At 38.6% G+C, this 25657-nt stretch overlaps 1 protein-coding gene across 1 annotated transcript in view; it reads right to left on the reverse strand.

Moving 5' to 3' along the window:
• Nucleotides 1-25109, reverse strand: part of TMEM30A (transmembrane protein 30A) — a 38030-nt gene extending 12921 nt beyond the window's left edge. The window contains exons 1-2 of the mRNA XM_059400941.1: nucleotides 24726-25109; nucleotides 1224-1331 (exon numbers count right to left, since the gene is read on the reverse strand). Coding sequence (XP_059256924.1) covers nucleotides 1224-1331; nucleotides 24726-24962 — 345 coding nt within the window. The 5' untranslated portion in view covers nucleotides 24963-25109. The remainder of the gene's footprint in view (nucleotides 1-1223; nucleotides 1332-24725) is intronic.
• Between the last annotated feature and the right edge of the window lie 548 nt (nucleotides 25110-25657).

Genomic DNA, 25657 nt, shown 5'->3' on the forward strand with positions numbered 1-25657 from the left:
AGAAAATGTTCACATAAGAACTATTTTTGGTTATCAAAAATACCACAGACACAAAGAATATGCTTAAGATAATCTCAATTAAGAAGCAGTACAGTAAATTCAACTTATAAACTGAAAAAGAAATCCTTTCAGTGAATACTGAGACAAAATAACTGAAAAGTCTTTCAGTCCAATGCAAAGTTTGGTCTTATGAAGGAACCCAGGGTCCACAAAAGAATGGGCTTTTCAGAAAAAGTTCTAAAATAGGTGTTTTTGGATGGGGAAAGAAACAACTGAAGCTTTCAAGTCTGTTTCATCTCAATTCTGTCTGTTCAGACAAAAGCAGAACTTCTTTACAGTTTTTTTCATCTCAGTGAAAAAAATCTGAATTTTTGAGGTTTAAAATTTATATGTGATTTCTGCTGAAACAAAGTAAAACAAATTCCTGTCTGCTCCCAAATTTATTTGCATGTTTTTTAAGATAGTTTTAGTCCTTTATTTCGGTGCACAAACATCTACAACTACTAGATGGCAACCACCTGCTGGGGACCACAAAAGTCAAACAGGCCTTTTAAGAAAATTTTAATTGTAGAAAATCTAAAAAGTTGACAAGTATTAAACTAATTTTGCTTCCTGAAGAATGAAACAATTTTTTATGCTGAATTTTCAGGTAAAGGAAAGCACAAACTGGTTTTGTCATGTCTATTCTGAATCCTTATGTCCTTTAGCATCAGCTCAATTTCCAGTAACAGGTATGAATGCAAAAGATCATAACTACACACACACACACACACACACACACACACACACACACAGTAGTGTTCTAATTGCTGTCAAGACATAAAAGCTCAATAAGGTTTCACTACGTGTTTGCATTTATGGCAATTCATATCTAATAGAAAAACAAGACGACTGAATAATGAATGACTTAGTAAATTTCCAAAGTAAACTTGCTTTAGTATTAAAAGTGGGCAAAATTATTTCATATAAATGATACATTGATTTGTAAAATAAAATTTTCCAATGAAAAGATAAAATGCTTTAAATTTAATTTATAAAGTACTAAACTGTTTAAATAAATACATGATATTTAATTACCAGACAGCATAATGCAAGAGTCAAACAAAACAATGTTCCTCAAAAGGATATGGACTTTGCTACAAAAATGAAATTAGTAAAAAAATTTTAATAAAACATCAATATTTTTAAAAGCAGGGTTTTTCTAATACATTGGGAATACAGACCTCAAATGACTGTTCCAGTGTGAAGTTAATGGTACAGTAACAAGGTGTCGCATTCGGAGACAAACATTTATTGCAGGGACTAGAAGGGTCTGTTCCGGTATAATCAATCTGTAAGAGAAACACAAAGTAAGCACTTCCTTGGAGAAAGTAGATACACTGTGAAATAACTTGCTATTAGAAGAAAAAAATGAGTCAAATGAAGCAATGTATAGTCCAGGAAAAAAAGTTTTTACGGTTATCCATTTTGACAATCAAAGATAATAAAAACTGAAAAGGGTCCTACATTATTCTACTAGCTCATCTTTCCAAATAATTTCCTCTCTCCTTTTTACCAGGAGAAATATATTTATGCATAAAAAGTCAGATAAAAAATTCTAACTGCATGATATGTAAAGATTTAAACAGCTATATAAATAATTAAATAAACAAGTGAGGGGTGCGAGGGGGGGTGCTCAAGTCAGTTGGGCATCTACCTTTGGCTCAGCTCATGATCCAGGGGTCCTGGGATTGAGCCCTACACTGGGCTATCTGCTCCCAAAGAGCCTGCTTCTCCCTCTCCCTCTGTTCCCCCTGCTTGTGTTCTGTCAATAATAATAAATAAATAAACTCTTTAAAAAATAAATGAATAAACATAAATTTAAAGAAATACCAAGTTGATACAGAGATCAGTAAATCAGTTATTGCTCTTAAGTCTTCCAATCTTTAATACTTTTCAGTCACCTCAGCTTTCATGGTATATTTTCAAAAAAAAAAAAAAAAAAAACTACTGGGGCGCCTGGGTGACTCAGTGGGTTAAGCCGCTGCCTTTGGCTCAGGTCATGATCTCAGGGTCCTGGGATCGAGTCCCGCATCGGGCTCTCTGCTCACCGGGGAGCCTGCTTCCTCCTCTCTCTCTCTGCCTGCTCTCTGCCTACTTGTGATCTCTCTCTCTGTCAAATAAATAAATAAAATCTTAAAAAAAAACTACTAATAGGTATCTCAAGAGCTACCATTTTCTTAAAAACCTGATGTAAAATAAAGAATTTGTCTTGTCTTTGTCCTGGTTTCCTAGCAAGGAGCTTCTAAAACCCTTGGATTTCTCCAATGACAAGGGGTATTTGTTTTTGATAAGCCCCATGACTCACACAGTAGAGTTTCTGCTAGAGACAGCCCAGGATGGGGGCTAGTCACCAGAAAGACTATGTATGATTAGGGACTTTGGCTCAGCCCAATCTCTGGGGAGAGGGGAAAGCCTGGAAATTTAGTCCAATTACATAGAGCCAATGTTTAATCAATCATGCCTGTGTCATGAAATGTAAAAAAATTAAAACAAAACAAAACAAAAAAAAAACCACGACTCTGGAAACAGAAGCACAGGGGTGCTTCCTGGTTGGTTAACCCACTGATATACCAGAAGAGTGATGTGCCCTGATTCTATAGGGAAAGGGCACAAAATTCTATATTCAGGTCCCTACCAGACCTCAATTTATGTGTTGTCTTCATTTAGCTAGTCATAATTTACATTGTTTACAATAAAATTGTAATCCTAAGTATAGCACTTCCCTGAGTTAAGTTACTGAAACTGAGAAGGATCACAAGAATCCCAGATTTATAGCCAATTGGTCATAAGTACAGATGGCCTGGAGACCTCTAAACTTGCAACTGGTATCTGAAGGACAGTCTTGTGTATGTGGGGGGTGGTCTTAGGAAGACCCTGGATTTGCAGCTAGTTGACCAGAAACGTCAGTAGCCTGGGGACCTAATTTGCAGCTGGCGTCCAAAGTGGTGGCAGTCTCTCGTTGGGAACCATGCCCTTACAACTGTGCAGTCTGATGCTATTTAAGGGTGGTTAGTGTCAGAATTGAACTGGAGCTGGCATCAGATGACCTGGCTGATGGCTAATATGAGTCTTTATAAGAATTTTTTTTTAATAGATACCATTATTGTATCAATATTTTATGGTCTTAAAAATCCTTTGTACTCTACCTATTTATCCCTCCCTCCCCTAACTACTGGCAACCTCTGATCTTTTTACTATCTCCACAGTTTTGCCTTTTCCAGAATGTTGTACAGCTGGAGTCACACAGTCTATAGCCTTTTCAAATTGGCCTCTTTCACTTAATAATATGCATTTAAGGTTACTCCATGCCTTTTCATGGCGTGATAGCACACTTCTTTTTAGCACTGCACACATTATTCCATTTTCTGAATTTATCCATTTACCTACTAACGGACATCTTGGTTGCTTTCAAGTTTGGGCAATTACGAGTAAAACTACTATAAACATCCTCCTGCAGGTTTTGTGTGAACCTAAGTTTTCAGCCATCTGAATAAATTACAAGGAGTAGGAATGCTGGATTGTATGGTAAGAGCAAGCTTAGTTACCTAAGAGGCTGCGAAACTATCTGTATTGTTTTGCATTCCCACCAGCTGTGAACGAGTTCCTATTGCTCCACATCCTCACCAGCATCTGCTGCTGTCAGATTTTTGGATTCTCACCATTCTAATAGGTGTACAGTGGTATCTTGTTTTAATTTACAATTCCCTAATGATCTATGTTAGGCATCTTTCATGTACTACTTGCCATCTATATATTAGGGACCAAATGTATCCTCCCCAAATCAGCACTAATTGTCCATGTGATGTATGTGGAGGTGGGGCTGTTGGAAGGTAATTAGGTTTAGATGAGGTCATGAAAGTAGAGCCCCCATAATGCGATTAGTGTCCTTAAGAGTAGAGACCAGAGCTCTCTTTCTCTCTCCCTGTCCCGTGAGAACAAAGGTGAGAAGGCAGCATCTGCAAGTGAGGAAGAGGGTCCTCACCAGGAACTGAACCTACCAATACCTTGATCTTAGACTACCGAGATTCTAAAACCATGAGAAATAAATGTCTATTATTTAAGTCACCTAGTCTGTGTTTTCCCTTCGGTTTTTGGTTTTGGGTTTTGTTTTGTAGCAGCCCAAGATAAAACAGTTTAGTACTAAAAAGTGGGGTGTTGCTGTAACAAATACCTACAAAGACAGAAATGGCTTTGGAACTATGTAAGTGGTAGAGGCTGGAAGAGACTGGAGATGGATGCTAAAAATAGAGACATTAAGGGTAAGGGTAATAGCAGCAGCAAAGAGCGAGCCCTGGGGCAAGAATGCCTGGCCCAGTGGGTCCTGAAGGTAGAAGAGCTTCAGATCGAAGACAATTACATTTGAGCCTTAATATCTAAAAGTATTTACTCACTAGATTTTGAAGACTTGCTTAGAACCTGTCACCCCTTTTTTCCTCTAATTTTCTCCCCTTCCAAATGGGAATGTCTATGATCTGTCAGTTCCTCCCACTGTATTTTAGAAGCACATAACTTATCTGGTTAAATAGGTTCACAGATGGAAAGACATTTTGTCTCAGGATGAACATACCTCAAGTGCCACCCATATCTGATTTAACTGATATTTAGATGAGAGATGAGACCTTAGAGTTGGTGCTGGATTGAGTTGAGACTTCGGGGTATACTGGGATGAAATTGAAGTATATTCTGCATGCAAGAAGGACATGAATTTGAGGAGAAGAAGGGTAGAATGTATGGACTAAATGTGCCCTCCCCAAATTTGTATGTTGCAACCCTAACCCCCAATATGATAGCATTTGGAGGTGGGCCTTTGGGAGGTAATTAGGCTTAGATGAGGTCATAACGGTGGGGTCCCTATGACAGTACTGGTGTCCTTAATAAAAAGAGGAAGAGAGACCAGAGCTCTCTTTCTGCCATGGTAAGGACATAGCAAGAAGGTGACCTCCTGCAAGCTAAGATGAGGGTTCTCACAGGAAATCAATCTACCAGCACCTGATCTTGGACTTCTTTGCTTTAAAGACTGTAAGAAATGACTATCTATTCTTTATAAGCCACCTAGTCTATGGTCTTTTGTTATAAGAGCCGAAACTAAGATATTGTATATTTTCTTGGGTGAGATATCTCTTAAGGTCTTTTGCCCAATTTTTTTTTTAAAGATTTTATTTATTTATTTGACAGAGAGAAATCACAAGTATACTGAGAGGCAGGCAGAGAGAGAGAGAAGGAAGCAGGCTCCCTGCTGAGTAGAGAGCCCGATGCGGGACTCGATCCCAGGACCCTGAGATCATGACCTGAGCCGAAGGCAGCGGCTTAACCCACTGAGCCACCCAGGTGCCCCTTTTGCCCAATTTTTAACTGGGTTTTTCATTTTCTTATTGCTGAGTATTAATAGTTCCTTGCATATTTTGGATAATAGTCCTTTAACAGTCCTTTAAAAAAATGTTTTTTCCTACTCAGTGGCTTGTTTTCTCACTCTTTCGATAAATAATAATTTTATGATAAAGTCTTTTATTTACTTTAATAAAGTACAAAGATTAGCCATTTAATTTTTATTTCTAAAACAACATTTTAAACTTTATATATGCTCAGTATTTTCTTACATTGAAAAAAAAAGGTTAAAATCGGTCTATAGAAAATAGAGTCAGCAACTAACTGCAACATCTGATTGCTTTTTTAAAAAGATTTTTTTAAGTCAGAGAGAAGGAGAGCACGAGCATGTGCAAGTGTGGGGAGGGAGAGAGGGAGAGGGAGACAAGCAGAGGCCCCACTGAGCACAGGCTAGACACACGGCTCATTATAGGACCCTGAGATCATGATCTGAGCCAAATTCAAGAGTCTGACACTTAACTCACTGAGCTATCAAGGCACCCCAACATCTGCTTCTCAAAAACTACAAAACTGTTTAATAAATCCTGGTTTTGTCAAATTCCAATAATGAAATGTTCTCCACCAAAGCATATTTGTTTATTAATAAAACTTTGTTTACAGAAAATTTTTATTCACCCCAAATATCTAGGAGAAGTTAGGCACAAAACTAAAACAATCTAAAAACACAGGTCCCCTAAATGAAGAGAGGCAAAGCATATGTAATTTATACTATACCTGTTGAGCCACAACTTTCCACTCAGGGCCTATCCATACATAATATCCCACTTAAAACCCAACTTTTATGATTCTGAAGAGATGAAAGAGGAGACCACTTAGAAGGGAGAACTATATTTTAAAATCTATATTAAACTATAGTAATTTTTTTCAGTTTTTATTTTTTAAAAATCTCCACACATTTCTTTCTTTTGAGTCTTTCTTAAGACTAATTTAAGGATTTATGGGTGCCTGGGTGGCTCAGTGGGTTAAGCCACTGCCTTCGGCTCAGGTCATGATCTCAGGGTCCTGGGATGGAGTCCCGCATCAGGCTCTCTGCTCGGCAGGGAGCCTGCTTCTCCCTCTCTCTCTGCCTGCCTCTCTGCCTACTTGTGATCTGCCTATCAAATAAATAAATAAAATTTTTTTAAAAAGACTAATTTAAGAATTAAAAAAAAAAAGTGGCCAGCTGTGCCTATTACCCTATTTTTTTTTTATTTTTTTTAATTTTTTTTTTTTAAAGATTTTATTTATTTATTTGACAGAGAGAGATCACAAGTAGGCAGAAAGGCAGGCAGAGAGAGAGAGAGAGAGGAGGAAGCAGGCTTCCTGCTGAACAAAGAGCCCGATGTGGGACTCGATCCCAGGACCCTGAGATCATGACCTGAGCCAAAGGCAGCGGCTTAACCCACTGAGCCACCCAGGCGCCCCGCCTATTACCCTATTGTATGCCTTTGAACAAACCCCTCTCAAATCACTCTCTTTCAAATTAGTTTCTAGGGCAAAGTAGGAAAGAAAGATCATTAATTGTGCAAGGACATATATTATTTATTTGAACAAAAATAATGAATTAATATGATGGAATGTAAAATATAATAAATTATACTACAGTATATTAAAACTGAACATTTTATTGGAACTGAGAATAAGGGGAGATAGCTATAACATTTTCATTACAATCTTTTGATATAATTTTCAAAATGTACAAAATATTGGTATGTCTTTTGATTTCAGGAAAATCTGAAAGGAATTTTTAAAAAATCATTATCATGAACATATTAAGCCTTACTACATTCAAGGCATAACATATGGTCCAAAATAAGATACAAAAGCAATCATACTTACACTTCAACCTTGTTTACACATTCCTATTATACACATACTGTATTTCATCTGGTTCCCACCAAAATCCTATATTGTTATTTACACTGTACACACTGTACACAGAAACCTGCCCAAGCTCATACAAATAGCATTAGCTTGCACTAGGCTAAAACCAAGGATTTCTAACCCCAAACCCAAGTTTCTTCTACTGAACTGCTTTTTCCAAAGAATCATCAGTCTCCTCTGCCCTGTAGAAGACTACTTTATCAAAGGTATCACATGAATACAAAGAAAACGACTACAATTGCTAAATGCCAAACTGAATGGTAAAGAGGACCAACCGTAAGTACAAGGTGAACCAATAATTTTTTACTGAGAAGAGGAGGCTCTGAACTGAGCCATTAAAGAAAAAAAAAAAAAAAAAGGAAAAAGAAGAAAGATGTGTACAAGTGAAAGAGGGGACATTAGAGAAGCAAGAAGATAGAGGGCACAGGTATATCTCAGGACAATGAACATAAACACTTCAGATTTATGGACAGTTTTTCAGTTTAAGGAAGGTAAACTGGAGCCATAAGGATACTCTGTGTTTTACTAATTACTGTTTATTAAAATACACTAAGTGCCAGACACAATAAGCACTTAATATACATCATCTCATTAAAAAGTACAATAGTCCTGCAAAGTTTGTTTTTGTTTTCCTTATTTTGACCTAGAAGACTCCTATTTAGGGAAGTTTAGTAATTTTCTCAAAATTACCCTGTTAGTAATTATGAGCAAGAATTTGAACCCAGCTTTGCTTTGCTCCAAAATCTATGTTCTTTTCACAGTAGTAGGAAAGAAGGTAGGTACTGATTGTGAGTGAGAGAAGTAACAGAGGTACAACAAATAAGGCAGCAGGGTATCCTAGAGGACCGATAATATAATTTAAAGTTTTTAAAACATTAATTTTTTTATTAACAGGTAATACATCACTGTAGAAAAATTCCTCTCAAAAATGCTCGTCAGATAAACAGAGTGAAAGGAAGAAATAAACAGCCATATTTAAATTATTCATAGCCTCTTAAAAGCAATTGAACTTTTTTTAGATTCAGTCACTATTTTAATCTTTTTTGAAGATTATTTTTTAAAAAATCAAAAGCTTAATTCTAAACTTATAGCTACAGAACAAATGTAATCTGTTTTATCCAAATCAAACTCTATGGGTCATATGAAAGCTGCTGTATGTTTCTATAAATTAGGGAATCTGAGTGGGAACAATAAACAAGGATTTTACTCTTAAAAAAATAAATTTTTTAAATTACTGGATAGAGAAAGCACAAATAGGGGTAGGCGCAAAAGGAGAGGGACAAGTGGATTCCCCAACTGACCGAGAACCTAAAAACTACAAAGGGCTCATCCCAGGACCCTGAGATCATAACCTGAGCCAAAGTCAACAGCTCAATCAACTGAGCCATCCAAGCACCCCAAGGATTTTACTTCTAATTCAATCAGTTTCAATCTCATACGTGAGATGATAAATTTATGAATTAGGTAATAATATAAATTATCTTTAAAGAAAGGACAGCAATAGCAAAACTAGCTCTTATTTCCCAACTGTCTTCTTTATGCCAGAACTGCTCTTAACCTTTTACAGAGAGGAAATCGAAATTCCAAGGTTAAGTAACTGCACCAAACCAAAAAGGTTGGTATGTGACTATGGTATGTGACTGGGGCTGCTGTAACTAACTGCCACAAACTGGGTGTCTTTCAACAAAGTGTAACTTATTCTCTCATAATTCTGGAAGCTAGAAGTCTGAATTTTAGGTGTCAGCAGGGCTCTACTCCCTCTGGGACTCTGGGGAGACTCCTTCCTTGCCTCCTTGTAGCTTCTGGTAGTGGCTACCAATTCTTGGTGTTCTCTGGCTTGCAGCTGCATCACTCCACCTCTGCCTCTATTACTGCCTGCTTCTCCCTATGTGTCTGTCTTCACATCACCTTCCCTCTGCATCTGTTGTCTATCTCTTCTTATAAGGACACCAGTCATATTGGCTAGGAGCCCACCCTTTCTCTCTGCTCCTCCCTTGCTTGCTCTCTCAAATAAAATAAAATCTTTTAAATAAAGAATAAAATTGGTGTCAATTGTGAGTATTCTGATGTTTTAAACAGTACAAAGTCTTCATATTTTTCAACTTAAAGACAGATTGAAAACGATTTTGTTGGGGTGGCTCAGTCTGTTAAGCGTTTGCCTTCAGCTCTGGTCATGATCCCAGGGCCCTGAGATCCAGCACCTCAACGGGCTCCCTGCTCAGCTGGTAGCCTGCTTCTCCCTCCCTCTGCCTGCATCTCTGCCTACGTGTGTTCTCTCCTCTCTGTGTCAAATAAGTAAAGTCTTTTAAAATTTTGTTGTGATTAGTAGGTATTGCTGAGGTCAAAGGCAGGCAGCTCCAAGATGGGCCACTTAGGCATTAACGTTATTTTGAGCTAAAAGTAATCAAAACCCAGCAGACTGAGGAAAAGCTCTTCACTTTCCCCTCAATTGCCTGCTTTTACCAGGAAGAAAGCTATTCAGAGAGATTCCTCTTTACCAAAGAAACTTATCTACATAACAACGCAACCTTTGCTTTCTAAATACCTCCTTTTGGGGCACCTGGGTGGCTCAGTGGGTTAAAGCCTCTGCCTTCAGCTTAGGTCATGATCCCAGGGTCCTGGCTCTCTGCTCAGCGGGGAGCCTGCTTCCTCCTCTCTCTCTGCCTGCCTCTCTGCCTGCTTGTGATCTCTGTCTGTCAAATTAAAAAAAAAAAAAAATTATAAATACCTTCTTTTACCTTCCTGCTAATGGTATTTTTCTCTTGTATCCTCAGACCCCTACTCCTCTCCTTAGCTCATATATAAGCGCAACGTTGCCTGACTGCCTGGGATTTCCAGGTCTGTGTGGGTTTTCTGTACATGGATTACCAAATTTGATTTTCTCCTGTTAATCTGTCTCATGTCAATTTGATTCTTAGTCCACCTAGAAGGATCTTAAAGGGTACCAGATATTCTTCCTCCCTGACAATATCATCCCAGGACTATCTTAATTTTTAGTATTTGAAATGTAATTTTATAATATAAATTTTCATATAAAGTTTTATATATGACATTTAACCCATTTCTACACACAAAAAAACAAACTCTAACATAAAATTCCTTAAAAGTCTTACTAAGGTTATCAAGTTATAAAAACTGCCTAGGATAGAAATGATGAAAAGGGCTTTGCTAATTATGATCCAAACTATATAACAGGGTAGGTCAAAGGAACAGATAAATCAATGAGTAAAGCAGAGCTTTCTATTTGGAGGAATACATGGTCATTTCTATACAAAATGTTGTTTTTGTATAGTCCAACAGATGTTCAAATATTAGTGGCTTTTACCTTTGTCTCCAGTGCTCCTTCCTGGCAATGCTGTCTTATACCACGTGGCATCCATTATACCGCCCTTTCTAAATTGTGACTGGTCTTATCTCCACCACCTAGTCCAATTTTTAATTCCTAGATGTATTCACTTGGTTGAGTTTCTTACCTCCTAATTGAACTCTTACCATCTCTATTTCAAATCTATGGTGATCTTTTCAAAATTAAGCTATATGTATGTGATTTTTTAATCCTTTTTGGTTGTGCTTCACTAAAAACTTGACTTTAAAAAAAATCAGTAATGATAGGTCATTGAATCCCTGATCTCACACCCAGTCAGTGGTTGTCTTTTGATACCTTAAACGGTACTAAAAGAGGACTTATTTCAACTACCTCCATTTTGACTTCAGTCTGTATTTTCTAACTGATTCTTTCCAGCTTATTGATTAACTCAAGCAAAAGATCCTACAGGCAAAGTATCCCCATGACTGGGGACCAAAATTACCCCCTCAGCATTAAAGACTACCCTGAGCCAGCAAAATGAGCATGGCTGACCCCCAAGACAATGACTCACCTGACCTTTACTGCCCACCTGTGTGTACCCAGTGAACTTTGTCCCACATTTTCCTTATATAAACCTAGAAGTATTTTCAACACTTTGGAGACAGCCTTTGGGAAACTAGTCCACTACCTTCCCGTGTTGGCCACACTGAAATAAATTCTCTTCTTGTTTCACCACTACTCCTCTTTCTGTCTTTGGATTTTGTCAGTGGCAACTGGCCTAATCTGATATATTTGGGACCCCCGGGAGCCAGGTGCTCTTGCACCTCTGTGTCCTGGCTACAGTATCACAGCATCCAAGTTCAAAATCTCAACATCAACTTTGGCATTGGCCTCCGAGTTCTGCTAATTCTTCCTTAGCAATATAATTAGTATCCCTGAATTTGACTCTCATTGCTTGCACTACAGATCAAACTTTGAGACCTCATTCTAATATTTTTAAAAGGAGGAGGAAAAGTACATTATATATTTTTTAAAAATAAGTTAAAAAAACTTTTTTAAACGGTACTAAAAACTAAACATAATCATATATAATCTGAGACCTGAGAACTTAGAACAATAGCCAGCTTAGTATATTGATGAACAATGCTATTAGATGCTATAATCTTATAATCATTCTTAAATAAGTTTCATTTAATTTTAGAAATTAAACTACAAATCTATGTATCTGATGGTTGGCCGATCTATGGCTTCCAATTTTTCAGAACTAATATGTATACAACAGCACTTCTTTTTTTCTTTTTAAAGATTTTATTTATTTATTTATTTATTTATTTGACGGGCAGAGGTCACAAGTAGGCAGGGAGGCAGGCAGAGAGAGAGAGAGGTGGAAGCAGGCTCCCCGCTGAGCAGAGTCAGATGTGGGGGGGCGGGGGCTCAATTCCAGGACCCTAAGACCATGACCTAAGCCGAAGGCAGAGACTTTAACCCACTGAAACACCCAGGCGCTCCTACTTCTTTTTAAAATAAACCTCAAAAAGGGGCACCTGGGTGGCTCATTTGTTAAGTGTCTGCCTTCGGCTCAGGTCATGATCCCAGAATCCTAGGATCAAGCCCCATGTTGGGCTCCCTGCTCAGCAGGAAGCCTGCTTCTTCCTCTCCCACTCCCACTACACCTGCTTGTGCTCCCTCTCTCGCTGTGTCTCTGTCTGTCAAATAAATAAAATCTTTTTTTAAAATAAAATAAATAATAAACCTCAAAAAAAGCCTGTGTTTGTGTATAGGAGAAGGGGATGTATTTCATGCCATTTTTAAAATCATGTACTCCCCCCTCCTTTGCTGCAACATTTGCCAATTAACCTGTTTGCTGAATTTTCAACATTCTCTAGATGACTGTTCAACTGGCAAATTTGTTTTACCTATAGACATGGGTGGCTATCATATTAATACAAGTTTCATCTTGTACTCTGTAACACTTTCCTTGGCTAATTTCAGTAACTCCTTGAGACAATACCATTCAGATGATCAATAAACTCAGTAAACTGTTTTAAAATTTCTTGATTGTACTCATTCAATTTAGTTAATTTGTTCATTAAAACATCTTATCCCCTATTAAATGCCAAATATTGTGCTATAGGATAGGAATACATAATGGAAAAACACATTGTTCGTACTACAAAAGAATTTACAGGCTAGTGAAAGTAAAATCATGTTAATAATTACCAGATATAATTTGATAATGTTATAAAAAGCCATAAGCTAGTACTTATGGGACCAGAGAAGCACTTATATCAGGTGGGGAAAGGGAGGAATCAGGGAACATTTTCCATAGTGTTGACAGGAATGAAATTTGAAACAAATGGAAGAATAAGAAAAGGACGGACAATTTAGGTAGATCTGGCAGCATGCCACATTCCAGAAACTATAATAGTTTTCTTTTTTTTATTTTTATTTTTTTTAAGATTTTATTTATTTATTCGACAGAGAGAGATTACAAGTAGGCAGAGAGGCAGGCAGAGAGAGAGGAGGAAGCAGGCTCCCTGCTGAGCCGAGAGCCCGATGCGGGACTCGATTCCAGGACCCTGAGATCATGACCTGAGCCGAAGGCAGCGGCTTAACCCACTGAGCCACCCAGGCGCCCCACTATAGTAGTTTTCTATGGCTAGAGCAAACAGTAAGGGAGTGGTAGGAGGTAAGGCTAAAGAAGCAGAAAAGTAGCCTACCTTGAAGAAAAATACATTCCACGTTAAGGGATTTGAACATAAGCCTGAATAGTAGAAGCCACAGGAAAAATTTTAAGTGAGAAATTTTAAGCAAGAAAATCACAGAACTTAGTGCCTAGAGATAGGATAATGATAATCAAGTTTAGTTTGAATTCCAGGATTTCTGATGTGAAAAGCCATGTGGATGTGGGGCGCCTGGGTGGCTCAGTGGGTTAAAGCCTCTGCCTTGGGCTCAGGTCATGATCTCAGGGTTCTGGGTTCTTTGCTCAGCAGGGAGCCTGCTGCTTCCCTTCCTCTCTCTCTGCTTGCCTCTCTGCCTACTTGTAATCTCTGTCAAATAAATAAATAAAATCTTAAAAAAAAAAAAGAAAAACAGCACATGTGGATGGTGACGGTACTCACTGTAGGACAGGTTCATCACTGCTTCTTCTATTATGAAATAACATCATGTAATTCCAAGGTCAGCTCTCAGTCCTCCCTTTATATGAACTCTAATAAGCAGGAACACTGGGCATAATTGTTCACAGGCTTTTTCCTAAAACTGGTTTCCAGGACACCGAGTTTACCTTGTTTTTCTCCCACCTCACTGGCTGCTCCTTTCTAATCTCCTTTGCTGTTCCTCCTCCTCTCCCCAGCCTCCACAAACACTGGAGTGACTGGGCTGTCTAGATGCTCTCACTTTTCTCTGACCTGTAACCACTCTCTTGACTTCATTCCACTTTATGTCTTTATAAATCATCTATGCTGATTAACCCTCAAAATTTACAACCCAAGTCTCTACCTTCCCCCAGACTCATATATTCAATTGCCTACTCATTATTTCCAATTTGAATGTTTAAAAGTCATCTCATTCTAACAAGTCACCCTCCAAAAGCCCCTAAAACTATACTAAAACACTTCTCCAGCCTTCCCCCATCTCAATAAACTATAACTCCATCCTTCCAATGTAGGTCAAAATATCTTATCTTTTATTCTACAATTTCTTTCACCCCCCAGCATATTTACTACCTGAGAAAATTCCATTAGCTCTATGTTCATAATATATTTTTTATTAAAAAAATTCATTAATCCAACATTTGCCTATGTTTTAACAACTCAAAATACAGTAACTAAACAAAAGAATAAATTTTATACATGATATCCATGTCATAACATATTCTAAATCTAAATGCTTTTTACTGCAACCATTCTACTGTAGCCCCCTAATCTCCTGCTTGAATTATGGCAGCAGACCTTTATCTGGTTTCCCTGCGTAGGACCAAGGAAGGGCAAGCTGCTCCAAGATGGGCCAGTGGTAATAAGGGTCATTTAAGTTAAAAAGCCATCAAAATTCAGCAGATTCAGAAAAAGGTTTTACCTCCCCCTACAACTGCCTAAAAATAATTTAGAGGACCTGCTCCAGGAACAGAGCTATCACCTAAGATAACTATATTATACAATGAACTACATAGGGTCAACAGGGAAGAACCTAGCGAGCCAGGCCTGTTTGATCAGTCTTCTATGTCCCATGGTTTCTGAGTGGCCCAGCAAACGTTTGTTTACCAAGCAATTACAGATCTTCCTGTGAACTACATTCCTTCCCTTTGAAGTAACAGACCCCTACCCTTCTCCTTAGTTCATTATGACATATAAACCTAATTTTGCCTGGTTTTGGAATTTCCATGTCTGTGTGGACTCCCCATATGTACACTATTAAATTTGATTTTCTCCTATTAATCCATCTCATGTCAATTTAATTCTTAGCCCAGCTAGCTAGACACTTTGAAGAAGACAGGGCATTCTTGCTTCCCCATACTTGCTTCTACTTTTATCCTCCAGGTAATATTCTCCTTATCGTGGCCAGAGTGACTTTTTTTTTTTTTTTAAAGATTTTATTTATTTATTTGACAGAAATCACAAGTAGACGCTGAGGCAGGCAGAGAGAGAGAGAGAGGGAAGCAGGCTCCCTGCCGAGCAGAGAGCCTGATGTAGGACTCGATCCCAGGACCCTGAGATCATGACCTGAGCTGAAGGCAGTGGCTTAACCCACTGAGCCACCCAGGCACCCCAGAGTGACTCTTTTAACTCCAAGTAAAATCATGTCACCTATGTGTGTGAACATTTTCGGTGGCTTCCAAAATCCTTACAGTGGCCCATGTGCTGTGCAGCCTGATACTTTACCACTCTAACCTCATTTCTTCTATTCTTCTCCACTTCTCACTCTATTCCAGCCACACCAGCCTCTGTTGTTCCTCAAACATCCTAATAAATACACTCTTCAGGACTTTTGCTCTTATTCTTTCTTCTGCCTGGTACATTCTTCCCTCAGTTACCAATATGGCTCATTCCCTGACTTCTTTTAGACCTTTATTCAAGTACCACTTTACTGAAGCCTTCCTATTTTATTTAAAACTGTCAACCGTTCATATTCCCTTCCCTTCATTTTTCTTCATGGCACTTTTCACTATCCAACATACTTCAGATATAGTGAATTAAAGAGCAAGTCAATGAAAGGTAAGAATACATTATCAATAAGTATGGCCCTTCTTTTCACACAGACTGGAAAAAGAGAATACGGACCAGCACCTACAAGAATCAAAACAAGAGGTAAGAGTGCTAGGATGTGAATTCTAGCTATGTGACTAAGAAACGACTTAATCTCAGATTTAATGCCTCTCCCAAAACAAACAAACAAAAAAGGTATAATAACAACATTACCATTGTGTCATTATATCAAATGAATCAAATGACATATGTATGTAAAATTCTTAGCACAGTAAAATCTCAAAGGCAAATTATTAATATTTTTATTACTAAACAGAATTAAGATAGAACTTCTCATTTTTTTAAGAGGTAAAATTGGAACACTTATATGCTGAACAGAGAAAGAAAAGAGACTGAAGAAAATAAGAGGAAGGTGATGATATTCAAAATTCCTATCAACTTATTTTTTTTTAAAAACTTATCAGCAAAGTAATAAAATTGGATTTGCTTTTCACATACTGCCTTTTACTGTGAAATCAAGTTCAACTCAATACTATAATCAATATAAAAATGCAACCTATTTTTCCATGTCTAAACTCTTAGCCTTATATCTAGATGACTTAGCTCCCATCCTGTCAATATATTACCACCACACAAATCTTTCTATATAGAGCTTTATTTTGCGGAGACTCCTAACATCCTCCAACCTCAATTTCTGTGCTACCTTTCTTCCATAGCTTAAAACTCAATTACTAATTTAGAGAACAAACTGATGATCACCAGAGGTGGGGGTAGGCAGGGGGATGGGGGCAATAGGGGATGGGGATTAAAGAGTACACTTATCACTATGAGCACTGAGTCATGTATAGAATGCTGAATCACTGTACTGTACACCTGAAACTAATATAACACTGTATGTTAACTACACTGAAATTAAAATAAAAACCTTCATAAAAAAAACAAACAAACCTCAATTACCAGCTGAGAATCTTGTTATCAAAATAAAGGCCACATTTCTAGCCTCTAGCTGCCCTTACAGCTAGTGTGTCCTTGTTACTAAGTAAGTGGAGGTAGCACTGAGGCAGCTTCCTCAAACCATCTTTAAAAGGCCTACCCCTTTGTTCTTTATCTCTTCTTTCAAACTGCGGCCTGGAAAAGGATGTGACAACAGAGCTCTATCCTTCATTCTGGACTGTTAGCGTCAGTTTCAATCCCTACCAATGACAGAGCAGTAAACTAGACCTAGTAAAACAGTACCTCCACCCTAGCCAGAGACTGTGTTTCTAAGGGATTTTTACATGAGAAGGAAAATATTAATTCCTCATGGTTGAACCCAATCCTAACAGATACACACTGTATCAATCATGTCACTTCCCTAGTTTACATACTCATTATCAAATACTCAAAGTCTATCCACAATCTGGCACTGGCTTATTTGCCCTTACTCCTATATTCTCTATACACCTTTTGATTTTCTGTCACTATACCTTTCCTCATATTAATCTCCTTTCTCGGAATGCCTCCAACTTCCCATTTAGAAGTGTTATTTATCCTTCCAGTTCCAGTTCAAAGCCCACTTCCACCACAAAGCCTCCCGTGGTTATTAAAGACAGATGTAATCTTATCTTCCTTTGAACTATTAAGGCATGTTCTGCTTGTGCCACTCACCTAGCAAGGCTTTGTTTTCCTTTTAGATGTATAATCTCATATCCCCCTAAAGATTCTAGGGTCCTTAAGAAAGACTACTCTCTGCTTAAGGAAAAAAAAAATTTAAAGAGGCTCCGTTCCCATTTTTCTAATGTTCACTATGTCCACAGCAGCACTTTGCATACAGAGTGTGCAAAATATCAATTAAAACTCTTGAAAATTTTAACTCAGTCTATGAGTTTTTACCACCAAAACCCACTAAATCCTTTATCAGCTAAAATTCAAGGGAAGGGCGCCTGGGTGGCTCAGTGGGTTAAGCCGCTGCCTTCGGCTCAGGTCATGATCTCAGGGTCCTGGGATCGAGTCCCGCATCGGGCTCTCTGCTCAGCAGGGAGCCTGCTTCCTCCTCTCTCTCTGCCTGCCTCTCTGCCTACTTGTGATCTCTCTCTATCGAATGGCTAAATAAAATCTTTAAAAAAAAAAATAAATAAATAAAAAATAAAATTCAAGGGTAGCCTGACCTAATGTCCAGACTGTAATAAAATCTACTGGATATAAACACAAGATTTGTGAACATGGGAGTGCAGATAACCCTTTCAGATACTAACTTCATTTCCTTTGGATATATACCCAGTAGTGGGACTGTGGGAGCATATGGTAGTTCCTTTGTAAATTTTCTGATGCTCTTCCATAAGGGTTGTACCGATTTATATTCCACTGGGGTTCCCTTTTGTCTACACCTTCACCAGCACTTGTTATCTCTATCTTTTTGTTAAGAGTGGACCTTAAGTATTCTCACTGAAGTGTTTACACCAAATAAATCTTTTTAAAAAAGTTAACTGTGGTAGGTGATGGATGTGTTAAACAGCTTGATTATGGTGATCATTTCACAATGCATACATACATATATCAAACCATCATACACTGAAGACCTTAAAATATACAATTTTTATTTGTTAATTATATATCTCAGTAAAGGTAGGGGGGAAAAGTTCATACTGAAGACAACAGTCCATAACTTATCCTAGAAAGAAAGAAGTTACCAGAGGGAAGAGGAACTAGAGTTCACTCAATTTTAAAAAGTAGTGCTTATTAAATGTCAAAAGCATACAAAGCATAATACAGAATACAATGGTAAACTGTACACATGCCCATTAGCTTAAATACAAAACACAAAGAACCAGAGCTAAAACAGAACAGATGTTGATGACTAGATTAAAGGTTATCATAATATTTCTCAACTTTGTTTTGCTACCACTATAATTGTTCCTCTAAATAAAACTGTCCTTTCTCCTTAGTAACTCTAAAAATATATCCTATTCCTCAGAACCAAACTGAATTTAATAAGCTGGGAAAGGAGGAATTTGAAGGACATACAGTTTTCACACTGTATAAGGAGGACTGGAAAATTTCCATTTTTGAATGTAAATCTGCCTTAAAGGAAATCAGTATAAGACCTAAACAGGTCACCCAACAAAATGCTGAGTAATAAGGTAAATCACAGTAAGTATTAATTAGATTAAGCTCTAAAAATGGCATTTTAGGGGCGCCTGGGTGGCTCAGTGGGTTAAAGCCTCTGCCTTTGGCTCAGGTCACGATCCCAGGGTCCTGGGATCAAGCCCCACATCGGGCTCTTTGCTCAGCTGGGAGCCTACTTCCTCCTCTCTCTCTCTCTCTCTCTGCCTGCCTCTCTGCCTACTTGTGATCTCTGTCTGTCAAATAAATTTAAAAAAAAAATCTTAAAAAAAAAATTATTCCCTTTCTCTCTCTCTCTTAAACAAACAAACAAATAAATAAATAAAATGGCTTTTTAAGTACCCCTTTGAACTAATACTTCCACACTAAAGAATTTATCTGGAATCCTTTCTCCAAAGTAAAAATCTCAAAAGCAATTTTTTAAAGGTTTCTTGAACTTTATCTGACTGTGTAAAGAAATGAAGAATGGTATCACCTGAACCAAGATTAATATGTTTAGCTAAGGCCTTTTTTATCTATGAAATGTGTACAAAGAAGGCTGAACACAAGCAATTATCAGAGATCATTACACCTACCTTGAAAGATTATTGAGAATTATAAAGTTTAAGTTAAAAATTGCTATTTTTGTAACAAATGCTAAATTTGCCAGTATGTTTCTTTAAAACTCTAACTCAAGGGCAGGAAATTCTTTTCTGTAAAGGGCCAGAAAGTAAACACTCTAGGCTTTGCAAACCAAGAAGCAAAGTCGAGGATATTGTAAGGGCCTATTTAGCCAGAGCGATTCTATCCGGTTAAACGGTGATTTTGCTGTTTATGCAAACTTAAACTGACCCTGCCCCTGCATCCCCCCGCACCCCGGAACCTACTTAAAAGCAAGTCCAGAAAACCAGTAAAATATGGTCGACCAGTTCCAGATAACAGAGCCCAAATACAAGTGTGGGTCAGGTCAGGTAGAAATAACAGAGCCTGGATGCAGGGATGAGTCGGCCAGGTGGTGGCATCCAAACAGTGGAGCGTGCATACAGTCTCCCTAGCTACCAAGGAGTGTGGGCCTCGCCTTTTGGGTGCCTTTTGGGCGCCAATTGTGACCAAGGTGATAGGCTATGGGGTGAATTGTAATTCAATTGGCCACCGGTGTGTGACCTAGCATGACCATGCAGCTTTCTGTGTGTGTTGCAATCTCATTGGCCACCTGCGTGTGGCCAGGCTCAACCACATGGCCTTTGCTCTATAAAAGTTAGTCTGTAAGGCAGGGAAGGGTCACCTCTTTGTAAGAGACAGCCCCAGTGGGTCGGTTTGATTCTCAATGCTTGGTGCGAAATAAAGCTTTGCTTGACCTTCGCTTTGTATCAGTCTTGTTCCTTTAATTACGGACCCAACGATATTATGTAGGTTCTTTATATAAAAAGAGAAAACAACTTTGCACAAATTTGTATTGATGAAATTCAAAATATATTAGCATTAGCATACAATCTTCTGGTAACACACGTCTACTAATAAGAATGAAATTATTTTGCGGGTATAACATTTCACGTAACTGGGGTCCAAAGTCAGTGTTTTCTATCATCAAATCAACTGCAAATGTTCATCTATAGAAGCAGTCTCAGTTCCTGAGCTTTGCAAAATGGTCTGGACCAGCCATATTTACTTTGTCATGCCTTGCTCTAAGTACCAAAGTTGCTTGAGAAACAAATTAAAACACAAACAAATTAGAACTCTTAGTTTCTAAGAGTCAGCTTCTAAGCCACTGCAATTCATGTGAATAGGAAAATTTTAAATTTCTTAACATACAATGCCTTATCTTTAACCATTATTTCTACCCAAAAATTTATTCTTCCTTGACTCTTAGCTGTAGGCTAAGTATAAACAAAGAATAATGCTAAATGCAGAAAAGAAATCTAATCCTCTTAAAAACCTTATTACGTAAGATTCTAAGTTATATAGGAATATAACTAGGAAATGAGGAAAACAGAAAGTAAACAGGATTAAATAATTGAGGGCAGTAAATGACATAGTAAGATAAAAGCAGAGGAGAGTTGGGATTTCTTTATCAAACATGTTGTGGGTGGAAAGGGAAGTCCTATTCCATTAAAATTTAATGAAAAAGTTTGCTGAACACTTTTGGCAATATTAATTTAAGGTAAATATTTAGTTTTTAAATTTACTCTGGATATTACTTTGAAAAATGTAGTCATCCGATTCTAAGAATTCACACTGATAAATGCTTTTGTAAAAGTTAAGAATATCTCATTAGCTTTTTGAAGTAAGCTGTATTCGGGTAATAGCTCAGTCTCACCAACAGAGGCCCTAGACTAGAAAATCATTATTTTTGTCATAAAAGGATGTGCCTGACTCCTACAACTGCCAAATTAAAGGAAATTCCTTGCTGCTAATAATAAATGAAGATACTAAACTTTAATGTCAAGTGACATATTAAATATTTAAAATATTTTCGTATGAACGATAAAATTAACAATTTTAGTTTTCTAATAAGTTCACTGAATTAGATGGTAGAAAAACTAAAAACCAACTAAACAAGATATACAGACTTAACAGGATGGGGCTGGAGAGATAATACTGCCAAATATAAGAATTATAATTAAAAATATCTTTTTTATAACTTTTTCAGCAGAGTCCAATGTGCTTTACAAGATTAATTTTTTAAAATAATACTCTTAGGGTACAGACCTACTGATTTTTTTGTGCCTAAAATATCTGGACTTCTGATCTTAGCACTCACTCTAAGCTATATTACAAAAGTATTCTTATTTGACAAGTCTCCTCTTGCCTAATAATTAGATGTAATACAGCAATCAAAGTTCCTAAAATTTTCAAAATTGAGAAAATAAGCCAAGTGTGAGAAACTTACAGTGTAGAACTTGGAAAGAACTTGTTATTACCCACTTACTTTTAATAAACCTCAACATATATATACATTTTTAGATTTTTTACTTATTCATTTGAGAGCGAGAGCATGCCAGCAAGAGAGCTCAAGCAGGGAGCAGGGTCAAAGGGAGAGTGAGAATCAGACTCCCCACTGAGCTTTAGAAAGCCCAACAGGGGGCTCAATCCCAGGACCCTGGTATCATGACCTGGTCCACCACAGCACCCCAACCCTCAAAAAATTTTAACCTAAACTAGTAGCTAACAGAGGGTGGAGAGCTTGCAAAAAGAAGCATGTGCATTTTGGGAAAGTTCTCCAGGTTTCTCCAGTATTCCACACCTAATCCAGAACCAATTTTCTGCATAGTCAACAGCCAAATTTTTAAAAATTGCAATTCTGTTTATACAACTGTATTGTCAGTGTTGGTACAAAATTCCTAATTTTAATTTCCTCTGGTTCTAAAGGTGATCCAATCTGAATACACAGCATTTTTTAAAAACCTCATTAAAGCTGGAAGTCATAAATTTTTAGAGCTGAACAGCATATCAGAGATCATCTAGACTGAATTTTTTTGATTCTTCAAGAAAAAGAAACTAAGTCTCAAAAACATACCAAGAATCACAAACTAGAGTAACAGACCTGAGACCTCAACAATACTGCCTTGACTCTTAGTTCCCTTTTAACCATTAGACCAAGGTGCAGGAGACTCCTCAGGCACTTTGATATCAGAATTACATACATGAGAAGTAGTCAAAACATTTCCATTTCAACAACCACTTAGTGTAAAGAACCTTACTTAATTCAGAACCCAAAAGTTTTAAAGGTTTTTTTTTTTTTTTTGTAGATTTTATTTATTTATTTGACAGACAGAGATCACAAGTAGTCACAGAGGCAGGCAGAGAGAGAGGAAGGGAAGCAGGCTCCGCGCTGAGCAGGGAGAGCCTGATGTGGGGCTCGATCCCAGGACCCTGGGATCATGACCTGAGCCAAAGGCAGAGGCCTTAACCCACTGAGCCACTCAGGCACCCCCAGAACCCAAACGTTTTAAAGTAAATATTTATCTTCATAGTATAGTAAATATTAACAAATTGAGTTCTGATAATTTACTAAATTCCCATAGCATAAAATTCCGAATTACTGCTATTTCCATCTTAATATCTTACGTTTAAGTAAAATGATCCAATTTCTAATGTTAAATTATTTTCTTCTACTTAACTATGCACAACGCAGTTATGATTCCAGCATAGTGTAAAAGATTAAGGCTGGGAATCAAGACATCTAGGTTTCTGCCTCCATTTTATAATACTCTGTTAGCTTAGTAACAAATACCAACCTCTCTGACTCCATTTCTCATCTCCTGACCTGTAAAATAGGTGAATAATGCCTATCTTATAAAATTTGGGAATTAAAAACACTGATTCCCAAATTTTATAAGATAGGCATTATTCACCTATTTTACAGGTGAGAAAACTTGGGCTTAGAGAGATAAAGTTTCCCAATAAACTGAGCTTGTTAGTGGCTGAGCTGGAATTTAACACCAGCTCTGCCTAACACCAACCTAGAGCCCATAGGTCCTTGTGTTACACTGTCTTGCTCATATCCTGACATGTGTGATCCTAGAGTGGTTGAGTGAACAAGCACCCTATTTGCAGGACTATTAGGGAGAGAAAAATGATAAAACAAGTAAGTATACATGCTGGGTAAACATACTGTGGCACTTTCTTCACGTATTAAACCAAAAATGAATTTTTAGCAAAAGATTTAAATACTATGCTATTGATAATATTCTTACCACTATAAACTTAAAAGTGATCATTGTACAATTAAAGGATATATTGATTTTGCTTTTACAAGTTAACACCGCAGATTATGCGTAAAGTAGGTATCTTCACGCCTATTCCGTAATTGAAATAAAATTACTCTGAAAATCCCATTAAATCACATACACAGATTTAAAGTATTTAATAAAATTAGAAAAATGGCATAACCTGATAGAACAGAAGAAATCAAGAGAACTTGATACTAGTTCCTGCCCTTCCAAACAGATAAAAATACCATCTGGTATACCAAAAATGGGGATGTACAGATTTTAGTACCGGACATCTCTACGAAGTATTTACATTCTAGTACCAACCTACCTCCACCACTACAAATAGATGAAGATACTATTATTGCTGTTCTGAAGTCAAGATGCTTCTCCAAGTTTGTCATGTCTTATATCAGTAAAGTGTTCAGTAGATAGTGTACAACTAATTCTGTGTATAGTCTTTGGCTCTCTTTTTAAAATTTAAATTCTATTATTATTAAACGCAGCCTCAAAGTAAAAACTAGAACTGGAGATTCTGGTTATCTTTTATCTCTATCATGCCTTACAACTAAAAGCATTTACTAGCCCAAAATGAAGGGTACTGTACGTACTTCTGTTATGTGTCCTATTATGTGATCTGGGAAACTTCTTGACATAAAACCATCAATACCTCTATGACCCTGGCTCCCTTCCCTTAACAATGGCCAACGCGTTAATCTCTGTAATCCCCAACACGGGTAACGACACTCTGACCAAGTCAATTTTCCCGGAGTTACATCTACACAGAACTTCTTTCTCCCCCACTGTGTTTTAACCTCTGCTGGAGGCAAAAAGCCCCACAGAACCACACGAACCGCGCATTAAAGGGACGTTCTTCATCTGACCCACCCCCTGCATTAAACATTCATCCCGTCTGAAGCCCTGGAAATCGCAGGAGGAAACTCGGGAGAAAAACTGCAAAATTCCGGAAACAGACAGAAAGAAACAGGAGAAACAGAGGAAGAGGAAGAAGACGCAGGGGAGGGCAGAGCCAGCCTGTCAACCTCAAGGGAGCTGAGGCTGGAGTAGAGCAGACCGGGAGGACCCCGTTCCCGGGCAGCGCCAACTCCCACGGCCGCTCCCACCCCTCACCTCGATCTCGCGGATGTTGTTGGAGGTGACGAAGATGCCGATGCCAATGGGGATGAAGATGAGGCCGATGATGAAGAAGGTAGGGAGCACCGTGCCAGCCGTGAGGATGGGCTGCCAAGCCGGCAACCGTTGCTGTTTGAAGGCCGTGTTATCCGGTCTCCGGTTCTTAGCGGGGCCCCCGGGAGGACACTGGGGTCCACCATCCACTTCATCCTTCGCGTTATAGTTCATCGCCATCGACCCCCACGGCGCGGCTCCGCGACGCGCAGGTGGACCACCCAGGGGACCCGCCTGCTGACCCTGACAGAAGACGCGCAGGCGCCGCCGCCGCCGCCGCCACCTCCGCTGTAAAGGCGGAAGAGGCGGGACACCCTTCCGCAGACGGCCGCCGACCGGAAGCGGGTGTCGGCTGGGGACGCCAGAGGGAGGGAGAGAGGAAGGAGGGAGAAGACTGAGGACTAGGGGAGGGGAAAAAGGGAGGAGGATGGAGGGGGGAGGGAAAAGGCGGACGCACCCTGACCATCTGCCCTGTGACGACAAAGTGAGGGGCTCAACCCCCGGAGCGTGGAGCAGCGTTGCGCCTGCGCGTCCCTGGGAGCGAGGGGGTTTGGACGCTTACGCAATAGGTGTGTCTTTGCTTCACTCTCCCAAGCTTCTGTCGCCGGTCACCTACCTCCTGCTGTGGTTATCATGGCGACGGCGCTGCTAGGTCACCGGTCTGACTCTCCCGGCCCCCATCACCTTCAACATCCCTGGAGCTGCTGACAGAGAAGGCTTTCTGCTGACTTGGGCGCCAGACAGGTTTTTGTCTTGCCTCGAAACCCTCTCTGAAGGGAATCGGCGCATTTACAAGACCCTGCCAAGAGAGCTTGAGCCTGGTGGGATGGCAGTGTTTGCTTGGTTTTCTCTGAAATTTTCTCTAAAAAAAAAAA

The sequence above is a fragment of the Mustela nigripes genome, chromosome 5, assembly GCF_022355385.1.
Source record: "Mustela nigripes isolate SB6536 chromosome 5, MUSNIG.SB6536, whole genome shotgun sequence".
NCBI classification, from domain to species: Eukaryota; Metazoa; Chordata; class Mammalia; order Carnivora; family Mustelidae; genus Mustela; species Mustela nigripes.